The sequence below is a fragment of the Notolabrus celidotus genome, chromosome 3 (assembly GCF_009762535.1).
Source record: "Notolabrus celidotus isolate fNotCel1 chromosome 3, fNotCel1.pri, whole genome shotgun sequence".
Taxonomy (NCBI): Eukaryota; Metazoa; Chordata; class Actinopteri; order Labriformes; family Labridae; genus Notolabrus; species Notolabrus celidotus.
This window is the reverse complement of record NC_048274.1, coordinates 3,186,045-3,199,403: the sequence shown is the minus strand read 5'-3', so window position 1 is coordinate 3,199,403 and position 13,359 is coordinate 3,186,045. Positions and strand designations below refer to the sequence as shown.

Sequence of the window (13,359 nt, the reverse complement as noted above, 5' to 3'; positions counted from 1 at the left end):
TGAAAATATCCATTGGCTTTTTCTCTGATATTCCTGCTCTTAATTCGGAGATGGATCCTTGGACGCCCAACGACCGTGAATGTGGCCGTTAGCCATGGCAGCGAGTGGAATGATTTCATTCTCACCACCCACTGGAAAGCAATCTAGACCCATAATGGGAAACTCAAATAGCAAATCTGTGGGTATAAGCATGTCTCAGGGAAGTCACGAGTCAGCAACAGGCTCAGTTAAGCAGCAAGATAGTTTAGCTGGAGGTCAGAGGAAGGAGGCCAATGTGGAAAGGCAGTCCCCTCCTCGCACCCACAGAGCTGGCTGTTTGGAGCTGCAGCAGAGGTCCTCATAGTGACGGGGAGCAGAGAGAGGACACTGAAAGGAGATATTGGCACAAAAAGAAAGTTGATTCAAGGCATAAAAGAGGGTGTGAGGTGCACGCAGCAGGAGAAGTGTCGGTGGTATGCCTTGTGAAAGTCTGCAGATATTACAGAGTTTTGGGAGGTGAGATATATTTCCGTGCAACAGCAGAGCAGGATAGCAATCTGCAGAATCAATGGTTGACATCTGGTTCTGGTGTCAGGGGAGAAAACATGGAGATCTAATCCCAAAACCACAGGAGAAGAAAATAAACAGAATGCAGTGAAGATAAAACTCTATTTTTTGAGAGCTTGTCTTCTGGTTTTTTTTGGATGTGAAAAAGCAGTCCTCTTCAGTGATGCAGGATGTTCCCTGAGAGTGTTTTTTTTAACAGCAGCAAACCCTGTTTTTTTTATTCTCTTTCAAATCTTGTTCTGTGAGGGGAAGCACGAGTATCACACTTTTTACTGTATGTCTCGGTGAAAAACACTGAAGTTGAAAACAAGTTCTTTAAAAATGGAAAAAATAAATAAATAGCAAGCACACACAAAGCATCCAGTACAGGGCTTGAAATGTCACTTTTAATCAAACCTACTTGTTGTTACTACTTGGGTGGATCTCAAAGCTCTTAACGTCCATCCTTGCGTCGTTTACTCGCGTCTTAGCCCCACCCACCAGAGATGCTAGGAAATGAAACGAGAGGAAAGAGGAGAGAGGAGAGAGGAAAGAGGAGAGAGGAGAGGGGAGAGGGAAGAGAGGAGAGAGGAGAGAGGATATTTGTGTTTAGAGAAATGAGACATGACTGTTTTAAGGTCTGTTTCAGGGCACCCTTAGTGACTGTTTTAAGGTCTGTTTCAGGGCACCCTTAGTGACTGTTTTAAGGTCTGTTTCAGGGCAACCTTAGTGACTGTTTTAAGGTCTGTTTCAGGGCACCCTTAGTGACTGTTTTAAGGTCTGTTTCAGGGCACCCTTAGTGACTGTTTTAAGGTCTGTTTCAGGGAACCCTTAGTGAGTGTTATAAGGTCTGTTTCAGGGCACCCTTAGTGACTGTTTTAAGGTCTGTCTCAGGGAACCCTTAGTGACTGTTTTAAGGTCTGTTTTAGGGCACCCTTAGTGACTGTTTTAAGGTCGGTCTCAGGGCACCCTTAGTGACTGTTTTAAGGTCTGTCTCAGGGCACCCTTAGTAACTGTTTTAAGGTCTGTCTCAGGGCACCCTTAGTGACTGTTTTAAGGTCTGTTTCAGGGCACCCTTAGTGACTGTTTTAAGGTCTGTTTCAGGGCACCCTTAGTAACTGTTTTAAGGTCTGCTCAGGGAACCCTTAGCGACTGTTTTAAGGTCCGTCTCAGGGCACCCTTAGTGACTGTTTTAAGGTCTGTTTCAGCACACCCTTAGTGACTGTTTTAAGGTCTGTCTCAGGGCACCCTTAGTAACTGTTTTAAGGTCTGTTTCAGGGCACCCTTAGTGACTGTTTCAGGGCACCCTTAGTGACTGTTTTAAGGTCTGTCTCAGGGCACCCTTAGTAACTGTTTTAAGGTATTTTTCAGGGCACCCTTAGTGACTGTTTTAAGGTCTGTTTCAGGGCACCCTTAGTGACTGTTTTAAGGTCTGCTTCAGGACACTCTTAGTGACTGTTTCAGGGCACCCTTAGTGACTGTTTTAAGGTCTGTTTCAGGGCACCCTTAGTGACTGTTTCAGGGCACCCTTAGTGACTGTTTTAAGGTCCGTCTCAGGGCACCCTTAGTGACTGTTTTAAGGTCTGTTTCAGGGCACCCTTAGTGACTGTTTTAAGGTCTGTTTCAGGACACTCTTAGTGACTGTTTCAGGGCACCCTTAGTGACTGTTTTAAGGTCTGTTTCAGGGCACCCTTAGTGACTGTTTTAAGGTCTGTCTCAGGGCACCCTTAGTGACTGTTTTAAGGTCTGTTTCAGGGAACCCTTAGTGACTGTTTTAAGGTCTGTCTCAGGGCACCCTTAGTGACTGTTTTAAGGTCTGTTTCAGGGAACCCTTAGTGACTTTTTTAAGGTCTGTCTCAGGGCACCCTTAGTGACTGTTTTAAGGTCTGTTTCAGGGCACCCTTAGTGACTGTTTTAAGGTCTGTCTTCTTTCGATTATTAAACTCAAGTGAGGTGAAGTTTCAGAGAAGTCCGATCCGCTGCAGCGTCCAATCAGGGAGAGGTACTCGATAAGGGGGCGTGTCTGTCAGAGAAAAGACTTCCATGAAGCCTGCTCTCGTGTTTCCTCGATTATCACTCCTCAAATCAATCTCCTCTGTCCTCTCTCTTTGGGACGATGGCAGGTCGGTAACTACTTCCGTTTCGGTGGAGGAGAGAGGAGAGAGGAGAGAGAAGAGAGGAGAGAGGAGACTGAAGTTAAGAGCTTTGAGATCCACCCCTTGTCATTCATTGAATCACAGAATATAAACCACAATCAGGCAGAGGATAAATGAACAGACTTCATTGTTTGAATACAAACCTGAGTTTCAGAGGGGATTTGTGAATGGTAATAGTGTTAATTTATACTTTCCAGTCTTATTATTATCATCCTGACAGGATCAAAACCCAGGAGAGGATTGGAAATGAAGGAAAAATGTTGCCAGCAGCGTCTAATTTTTTAAAATGTGGGTTTCCTGTTCATTCCCACTGCTGCTCCTTCGTCTTTGGGAGTCATTAGCTTGACAGACAGGCAACATTATGCTGATGGTGGTGAAATGATAATTAGAGCTGGAGATAGATTGAGTCAATATAAGTGTAATTAATTTTTAAGTGTGAAGTTTATTAGTACAGAGGCAATCAGGCTCCTAATGAGGGCCTGATAGAACTTCTTAAATAGTGGAACCAGTCAAATTAATAGCGCTAATAGCTTCTGGCATGGGACTCTGCTTTTTTTATTGCACTTCAGCATTTGTTTGTATATTTAGCACTTTTTTTTCTGAACACCAGAGTGATAATTTACACGGATAATTTAAGCGTCTTTTGATTTAAAAGCCGTTGGGAGACGAGCTGCTGCATAGGTTACACACACACACGCAGATATTAAAACTCACACACTCGATGTATGGGATATAAATAGATTTCTCAGCTCATTAAGGCTCATCTTTCAAATCTTGTCGTTAATTAAGCTTAGAAATACTCAAGTAATTTCTATTTAATGAACTTGCTCAATTACGTCTGCCCTCTTTTTGGTTTAATCCTTCTCGCTTTAAGCACTGGCTGCATACTCCTCCTCTCTGTCTGTCTCTGTCTGTCTCTCTCTGTGCACTCGCTCTTCCTTTTGTTTCGTGGAGTGAATCTCTCTCTGCCAGCTCTCCCCGGCCTGCCCCTTCCCCTTTGTGTGTTTGTCTCAGCCGTGTTGATGCATCTCACCCTATACACACTCAGAACAAATCACAGTCATTTGCACTGGCAGCCTGCTTTTAGTGAAAAGGTTGAGATAGTTCTCCACAGGCTCTCTCTCTCACACACACACAGAGAGAGATAAGATTTAAAAAAGCACAAAGCTGAAATGTAAATGAGGGAAATGTCACCTCATGAATGATGCAGGCCGCTCTGCTGAAGGGAATCAATAACAGTATGTATCATCTAACCAAACCAATCACACTGTGACTGGTGGAGGGTAATTATGGCCTTTCAGAGTGCAGATTTTAACCTTAGATTTAATAATTAACTGTCTGGACGAGGTTTGAGATCATTCATGTTGGTGAAATAACTCTTATATTTGGACCTCTCTTCATTAACATGTTTTCCAAAAAGCAGTACGGCCTCAGATTAAAACTGACCGAAGCTACTGAACACCTGATGATACGATACTGTACTAATGTTGGTGCTGAAATTCAGTTTAAAGTAATGACCGGTCTCGCCACTGATGATCTTATTTTACTATGTAGGGGAAGAGCCGTCAGTAAGAGCTCATTACAAGTTTTGAGTTGGCTGGTCTGCTCTCTCTACCCGTTGGTAACATCACTGGGATGTCCTTGTTTATAAGGCAACTTAACTTGCTTCCCTTGTATTCATGCAATTTTTTTCATTTAAAAAATACTGTAAGCTACAGCCTCCGCTCTGTGACCAAGTCACAAAACTTGTTTTTGCTTTCAGCCCCCAGAGTGCGTCTTAAAACGGGTAAAAAGAGTTTTAGATACTCAGCTCCTGCACCCTGGAATCTGCTGCAGGAGAGCCTGGGTTTGAGTGAGCTTGTCTCTTTAAATGTTTTTAAAAGTAGATGCATCAGCTTGTAGATGCTTTGACTGATGATTTGTGTCCTTAAATTCATGACATGTTGTCATCTTCTAGAATTCTGTGTTGTTTGTCTGTAACTTTGTTGGAACTTGCTGCTGCTGATCTTGGCCAGGACACACTTATACAAGAGATTCTTAATCTTAATGTTGTTTTCCTGGTTAAATCAAATTTAGATAAAATATTATTATTTTTATGGACAGGATCTCAAGGCGCAGCCGGGGGGAGGAGGGTCTCCAGTTCGGGGAGCTTGGAATCTCATCTCTGCTTTTTGCAGACGATGTGGTTCTGTTGGCTTCCTCGAGCGGGGACCTCCAGCGGGCATTGGGGCGGTTTGCAGCTGCGAGTGCGAAGCGGCCGGGATGAGAGTCAGCACCTCCAAGTCTGAGGCCATGGTTCTCTGCCGGAAAACGGTGGATTGCTCTCTCTCGGTGGGGAGTGAGACTTTGCTCCAAGTGGGGGAGTTTAAGTATCTCGGGGTCTTGTTCGCGAGTGAGGGTAAAATGGAGCGTGAGATCCACAGGCGGATTGGTGCGGCGTCAGCAGTGATGCGGACGTTGTATCGGACCATTGTGGTGAAGAGGGAGCTGAGCCGGAGGGTAAAGCTTTCGATTTACCAGTCGGTCTACGTTCCAACCCTCACCTATGGTCATGAGCTGTGGGTCATGACCGAAAGGATAAGATCGCGGATACAAGCGGCTGAAATGAGTTTCCTGCGAAGGGTGTCTGGGCTCGGCCTTAGAGATAGGGTAAGGAGCTCGGACATCCGGAGGGAGCTCGGAGTAGAGCCGCTGCTCCTCCGCGTCGAAAGGAGTCAGCTGAGGTGGTTCGGGCATCTGATAAGGATGCCTCCCGGACGCCTCCCTTTAGAGGTGTTCCGGGCACGTCCACCTAGGAGAAGGCCCCGGGGTAGACCCAGAACGCGGTGGAGGGATTATATCTCCCACCTGGTCTGGGAACGCCTCGGGATTCCCCAGGAGGAGCTGGAAAGTGTCGCCGGGGAGAGGGATGTCTGGGTCAATTTGCTTGGACTGCTACCCCCGCGACCCGACCCCGGATAAGCGGAAGAAAATGGATGGATGGATGGATAAAATATTTAAAAGAGTGAGACTATTTCAAAATGAGTTAAAAACTCCTCATAGTGCCTTTAAGTAAAGTGTGACTTTGAAGTTAAATGCCCTTCTGGGACAGTGTTAGAATTATAAAGCTCCTAAATTCAAGAGTAGTGACCAGTGTGATTGGGAAAATACAGACATGATAGTATGTTATTTCTGTGTTGACTAGAAGTACGTAAGTTACAGACACAGACCTTCTGAGATTTATATATTAATAATAATAATTGCAAATAAATAAGACAGAGGTGAGGCAGGAGTAGAGGTTTTGTGTTGTATGCTTTTTTGAACAGGAAGGTCTTGAGGTGGTTTCTAAATGATTGAAGTGAGTCAGAGTTGCGGATATGTGGAGGGAGAGAGTTCCAGAGAGTCGGGGCAGCAATGGCAAAGGCCCTGTCCCCCAAGTTGCGGTGCTTGGTCTTGGTGATCGTGGACAGGAGATTGGCATTTGATGATCTGAGGCGGCGAGATGGGGACTGATGTTTGAGGAGGTCGGTCAGGTATGAGGGGGGCGAGGTTATTGAGGACTTTGAAGGTGATGAGGAGGATCTTGAAGTTATCTGTTTGCATGGCTGAGGAGGAAACCGAGGAGTGAGAAATCAAGAAGGTGACCAGGAAGCAAAGCTCTCAGGTTTGTCTCACAGCTCTTTGGGTTTGTTTAACGATGAGGTCATCTTATGCTCTGTGAAGATGCCATGCTGAATCTTCACTCTGGGTCCGTTGTGCAGACTTTGTCTTGCCAGTCAGATCACTCTGCCAGCTGACCGCTTTGCAAAGCTCACTGAAGGCCTGACTGAAGCTCACAAAGACAAAACCACTTCTGCCACATCAGCAAGACTGGGCTGACGTGATTCTAAGGGAACTGGTCACATGCAGCGTGTCTGTATATAGTTTTGGGAGGGTGGATAACAAAAATAGAGAACTTTGAGTCAACAGACCAGAGTTCAAGTCCTGTAAGAGATCAAAATGGGATTATTATATTAACTCTTCTTACTTAAGTAGTTATTTTTATTCTAAATAACTTTATTTAAATTTGACCAAGTGACAGTAGCCATGTCAATTTTCATTATAAACATAAAGTATGTCATTTAACTGCTAAATGGTTATTTTATCTCAAACAAGGATAAGAGTTTTTTTGGCATTTGTGTGTTTTTTATTTGTTTGTTTATATATTTATGTATTTTTCTCAGTCTCAAATGCTAAATAAAGCTAACCGTAACTTAAAAGTAGTTCCTCAAAGTGCTGCAGACCTCTTTGGATCATTCAGGTGGATTATTCTGGAAAGTATACCGCCAAATTTCATCGGTGCTGTTATGAAGTCTCAGTGTTATTAAGCACCAGGTGCCATGGCCTTTTTCCCAGCAACGAGAGGCACTTAAGAATTCATTCTGAAAAGAGAGAAAATCTGAGTCATAAAAAAAGAATGTTATCACATATCTTAAGTGAGCGGCACAACAGCAGCTCAGGTGGTGGAGCAGGTTCGTCCTTGACACAGAAACTCGGATCTGCTCCCGAGGTAAGCTCCTTACATCAGCTTGTGGATGTGTGAGTGGGTGAATGTGAGGCTCTGCAGAGTGCTCCTACTGTTCTCAGGATAAATGTGCTGTATTTAAAGCAGTCCACTTACCTTGAAGCAGAGCCGTAATATCCACAATAAACTCCATCACATCCTTGTGTTGTCACACCGGTACCAGGTGTGAGAATAAAAGTCAATAAAAATAAGGAATAATGTTCAGTGAGTTCAGTTTACTTCTGCAGTTGCTCTCTGACAATATTGCTTACACAGAGCAGGTTGAAACATTTGCCCTTGTGTATTATGTGCTGCTTCTGTATCTGCTGTAAATCTACAGGAAGACTACAGAGAGTGATTACATTTATCAAAGCACCAGCAAAAAGTGCAGCACTATTATCTATCTCCAGCAGTGTGTTCCTCCTAATGATCGTACTGTAAAGAAAGTATTTACTCCCCTCCCAACAGAAGAGTCGTACTCTTTGTAACTGCAGGATGTTTCACTTTCTCTCAAGCTGGTTGTTGACTTCCTGTGCTGCTGCTGCCGCTTGAACCAGGTTTGATGTTTTTGACCTTTACAGTAAATGTGTTGTAAAACTGACAGAAAGTGAGCTACTAGAGGCTAAAAAAAAATCTCTGCAGAGCCACAGAGTGAGACAATGGTTCTCTGTGGGTCTCTCCTTGAAAACAGGACAACTTGTTTTGTGGCCCAATGCTGTGAAAATGTGACGCAGAAGGTAATGGATACACTGAATCAACAGGAGGAGATAAGCGCGAGTAGCAAAGACGTTTTAAAATCCTTTTTAACTCAAAAAGCCGTGGCAGAGATTGGCTGGTGTTTTGGTTGAAACAGCGACCCTGATAACTGCCGACTTTCAGCCGGATGCATCCCTCATAACCGTCTTTAGATGCGCTGTGTAAACTCCACAAACACTGTTATATTCAGCTGAAGGTCTCCAGTTTACAGGGTCACTTTTAAAACCGTAACACCGGGAGAGATGCATTAGCGGTGGGTTTAGAGAAGACTACTGTTACAAGCTGCTAAATCAAGAGAATCACAGCTTCTTCTTTTGAAAAGTACACACACATACAAAAAAGATAGAACAAATAAAAACTAATGACAGAAAGAGAAATCAAGTGAATCACAGATGGGACCTTTGAAAAGTACTACCCCCCTAGCAGGGGCTTTTTATGGGGGAGATTATCTACACCTGAACTAAATTTAGACCCTGGGTCCATAGGTCTAAAACGCACGTAGTTCTGGGGTTAAGTTCCTCTAGTTGAATAACGCTGTTACATTCAGAAACAAATCCCAAAGTGTTACAAAGCAGGATCAAAAACAGACAGTAAATTGCAGACACTTGTTAAAAAGAGTGTAGTTAAATAAAACAGATAAAAGCAGCAGGGGGAGGTCAGATAAAAACCAGGGAAATGCCCTCCAAAAGAGAGATTCTGAGTTCCTTTTTGAAGGAGTCTGTGGTTTGGGGAGCTCTCAGGCTCGCAGAGTGAAAGGTCCGGTCCCCCATAGTGCTGAGTCTGGTTTGAGGGCAGTGGAGGCGGTTGGTGTTGGCGGAGCAGAGGGTTCTTGTGTTGGTCTTTCAGTTTAATAGTTATTTGAGGTAGGTTGGGGCCGCTTCCATGGATGCACTGATGTGTCAAAAGAGAGATTTTGAATGAGTGAAACCGGGAGCCAGTGGAGTGATTGCAGGATGGGTGTGATGTGTTCATGTTTGTGCACTCTCATCAGGATCCTGGCTGTGCTGTTCTGTATGTACTGTCCCTCAAAGTGATTTAATGTGGCTTCATTAAGCTAGTCTTCAGAAAATTAGCCTACCTATATGAGCATGTGTCTGTGTTTCCTGTGCTGTTATGAATTAACTTACTGCTACTGATGCTTTTGATAATTATCTATTCACTAACCCTAAACTCAGGAGTCATCTGGCAAAAAGAAAGACAGAAAACTCATCAAAACGCACGTAGTTCTGGGGTAAAGTTCCTCTGGTTGAAAAACGCCTTTACATTCAGAAACAAATCCCAAAGTGCTACAAAGCAGGGTCAAAAACAGACAGTGAATTGCAGACACTTGTTGAAAACATTATAGTTAAATAAAACAGATAAAAGCAGCAGGGGGAGGTCAGATAAAAACTAGGGAAATGCCCTCCAAAAGAGAGGTTCTGAGTTCCTTTTTAAAGGAGTCTGTGGTTTTGGGAGCTCTCAGGCTTGCAGAGTGAAAGGCCTGGTCCCCCATAGTGCTGAGTCTGGTTTGAGGGCAGTGGAGGCAGTTGGTGTTGGCGGAGCGGAGGGTTCTTGTGGTGTTCTGTGGGTTTAATAGTTCTTTTAGGTACTGTCGGTGGGGGCGCTAACCATGGATGCACTGAAGTGTCAACAGAGAGATTTTGAATTTGATCTTGAGTGAAACCGGGAGCCAGTGGAGTGATTGCAGGATGGGTGTGATGTGTTCATGTTAGTGCACTCTCATCAGGATCGTTGCTGCGCAGTTCTGTATGTACTGCAGCCTTTGAAGGCTTTTGCCAGGGATCCTGATGAGTAGTTCAACCCGCACAACATTTTTTTATCTCCGTCCCCTGACAGGTATCTGACTTGCATCATTTCTGATACTTTAGCTTATTGTTTATATCAGGGGTTCCCAAACTTTTCAGCCCTCAACCCCCAAAATATTGGTGCCAAAGTCTTGTGACCCACACTGTCCCTCAAAGTGATTCAATGTGGCTTCATTTAGCTGGTCTTGTTATGATTGTCACTAGGACTGGACCCAAAATGCAGAACTCAGGCAAGCTGGATTGTGAAAAATACAAGTGTTTATTTAGAGTGAACTCCGTGGTAATGGCGCCGTGGGTAACGAGCGGAGCAGTCCCTCTTTCCAGTGTCCTTCCACAGAGGGTAACTGGAGCTCAGGCAAAGGCAGGCAGGTTCAGCAGCAGACAGGGAAGCGATCAGCACGAGAGCAGGAAGCATGCACGGCAAACTCTGAATCTAGATGAAAACACAAGGACGTCAGCTTGACACACACAAAGACAAGCAAAACAAAAACATGCTTGAGGAGCCACGGACTCAGTGTACCACTTAAAACTGAAGTACGATCTGGCAACGAGTAGGAGAGAATCCGGAGTCTTTATAGGAGAGGGTTGATTATTGAGTGGCTTCACCTGGTGCTGCCTGCAGAATGGAAACCCCGCCCACATTCACCCACAAGACACAAACAAGGGGAAGAGACACAGGAGGAGGAGCAACAGACAGGGAAATGACAAAACACACACAAAGAGGGAGAGGAGAGGGCTGCCATGATGAGGATCATGACAGGTCTGCAGAAAATGACCCTACCTATATGAGCATGTGTCTGTGTTTCCTGTGCTGTTATGAATTAACCTGCTGCTACTGATGCTTTTGATAATTAACTGTTCACTAACCCTAAACTTAATGGTCATCTGACAAACAGAAAGGCAGAAAACTCATCACATTTTCTATTTTCAAGGTTTTATTTCAAGGTTAGCTACTATTTTTGTTGATATTTTTTACTATAATGGGTAGAATGTACTATATTTAGATAATTTAAAAAAAACTAACATTCTGGAAGACATCTAACGGCCCCCTATTTGTGTTTCGCGACCCCCCCAAGGGGTCCTGACCCACACTTTGGGAACCCCTGGTTTATATAGGGACATAGATGGAAGGTCAAATGAGACACTGGACTTTCACAGCACTGGGTATCAGTCACGAAAGCTCATGTCCATGTTAACCAGCAGTAATGAAAGGCTCCATCCAGCAAGGATCAAAACAGCACAAACGTTCAGAAGCAATTTAAAACGACTTGAAGTGTTTTTAAAGATGACATAACATTAGCAGATGTGTCTTCAGCTGGTTCTGAATGTGGGTTTCTGCAGGCAGCAGCTCGCCCCTCTTTCCAGTTCTGCACACAGCCACTGAATATTTTAAAGGTACGCAGTATCGTATCACACCGGCCTACTCTCACCGCTGATTTTAAAAGGTATCTCTCCTCCCAGCCTCACTTGAAGACGTTCAACCCGCACAACATGTCTTATCTCCATCCCTGAGAGACGTTGTCCTCCAGATCCCGACCACTTTCAAAGACAAGTTTCCCATCAGACAATTTCAGTAAAGCAAAAAAATAAAGGAGGAGTTCAGGTTGTAGTTGTGAGTCGTGTGTGAGGGGATGATAAAGAGGCAGCTTTCCTTTTTTGCTTTTTCCATGAAGTGCCTCTTTTCATTGCACGATTTTACCATTTCAGATCTTGTGAAAATATTTTATCAGGTTTCTCTGCAGTGCTTCACTTCCTGAGTACACACACACACACTCACATGCACACACACGCAGAAACATCAAAACACCATTTATAAACCCATGTGAATGACAAAGAAGTGACAGTGTTTCCTCCCAGAACTGTTAAACTGCTTTTAAAAAATCTTCAGGGGAGTCGCTGCGTACATTGTAATGCCTTCATGGAACCTTAAACGACAAGAGTTCAATGATCTTTAATGTTCCTGCTTCTGCTCTGTTATCCAGCATAAGAGGAGAAATGGAACTAATACATTCTCTCTTTTTCTCTTTCTCTGTCTCTTTCCAGCGTTCTGTGAGGAGGGATGTAGGAGCGGAGGTACCTGTGTGTCTCCCAACACGTGTGTCTGTCCCTCAGGGTTCACAGGACGCCGCTGTGAGACAGGTAAGACCCGAGGACGCCCGCCTGACCTCTGACCTCTGACCTGTGTGTTAAGAAAGCAGGGGAGGCGATATGAAGCAACGTTGACTTGTTTTTTAGAGACTGTGAGGAGTTACATCATAGGGAGGATTGTCCCTTTTCTGTCTTCCTCTCAGCCAATGTCACACACACACACACACACACACACACACACACACTCTCTCTCACACTCACTCCATCTGTAAAGCCTTGTGTTTAAATGGCCTCTGCAGAAATTGAGCATCCCGGGAGAGCCATAAAGAGGGACTGCTAATTCTTCTCTCCTCCGCCCTTATCTTTACCTCCTTCCTTTTGTCTCCTTCTGTCTCTTACTTCCCTCCCCTCCCTCTCCTCCTCCTCCTCTTTCTTTTTCTCACCGTCTTAACCTCCCACTCTGCTTTCTCCCTTCTTCTCACCTCCGATCTTTCATCATCTCTCCCTCTCACCTCTGTCTCCTTCTGCCTTTGCTCCCTTCTGCTATTCTCCATCATTCGCCGCTTCTTCCACACCTTCCTCTCTTCTTCCTCTCTCATCCATCCCTTTGCTCCGAATACACCCCTTTATGTCCTTCCTTATCTTTGTCTCATTTTCCTTCCTCCTCTATAATCTCTTCTTTCATTATTCCCTCCAATCCAATCTCTCTCCCTCTTTGCTCACTTACCCTCCTTCTTCTCCTCTCCCCTTATCTCAATCTTCCTCCTTCTTCTCACTTTCCCCCTTGATTCCTTCTCGTCTCATCCCTACCCTCCTCTTATTCTCTTCCTCTCCTCGTCTCTGTTATTAACCTCTCTGTCTCGGTGGTATCATTTCACACAGGTGATCAACCAGCTCTAATAGAGCCGTTATATCACAGATTGGCTATTTACAGCACGTTGCCATGGATCCCTATTAGACAACAGGTTACATACAGCTCTTGTGCACATATTAGCATACAATTCTCCAACTGCTGCCCCCATTAGCTTCTGGTGTCGAGTGTTATAGGTGCCAATAAGCCTTGAAGTGTGAAAGATTGCAGTCATCTGTCCTCCTTGACTTCAACTGCATCATACCTATGAGGTGTGTGAATCTCTTCTTTTCATGATGAGTCAAAGCTTCATGGCCACAATCCACGTCAAGGAGGATTCATTGAAATACAGAACAATTCAGTGCAATTTCATTTGATTCAGTTCAGTTAAATTCTGGTCAGAGCAAAGGGATTAGTAATTTTTTTTGCTAGTATAACTGAGAAAAAATGAAAGACAATTTATATTTGAGTTTATTTTTCTCCAAGAGACAAAAGACAAAGTCTCACTGTACAAACTACAATAATAATAAATAGACCAACGTCTCTATTGCGTCCTTGGGGACATGTTGTTGCCTCTGTGTAAGCTAACTTTCTCTGTGTGAGCTAACATTTTCACTGAGTGCTGCAGATCCATGGATCTATAAACCCTTTATAAGT

At 44.2% G+C, this 13,359-nt stretch overlaps 1 protein-coding gene across 1 annotated transcript in view; it reads left to right on the top strand.

Moving 5' to 3' along the window:
- LOC117810657 (protein kinase C-binding protein NELL1-like) overlaps positions 1–13,359 on the top strand; it is a 459,515-nt gene that overhangs the window by 383,352 nt on the left and 62,804 nt on the right. Inside the window, exon 15 of the mRNA XM_034680585.1 lies at positions 11,808–11,903. Coding sequence (XP_034536476.1) covers positions 11,808–11,903 — 96 coding nt within the window. The remainder of the gene's footprint in view (positions 1–11,807; positions 11,904–13,359) is intronic.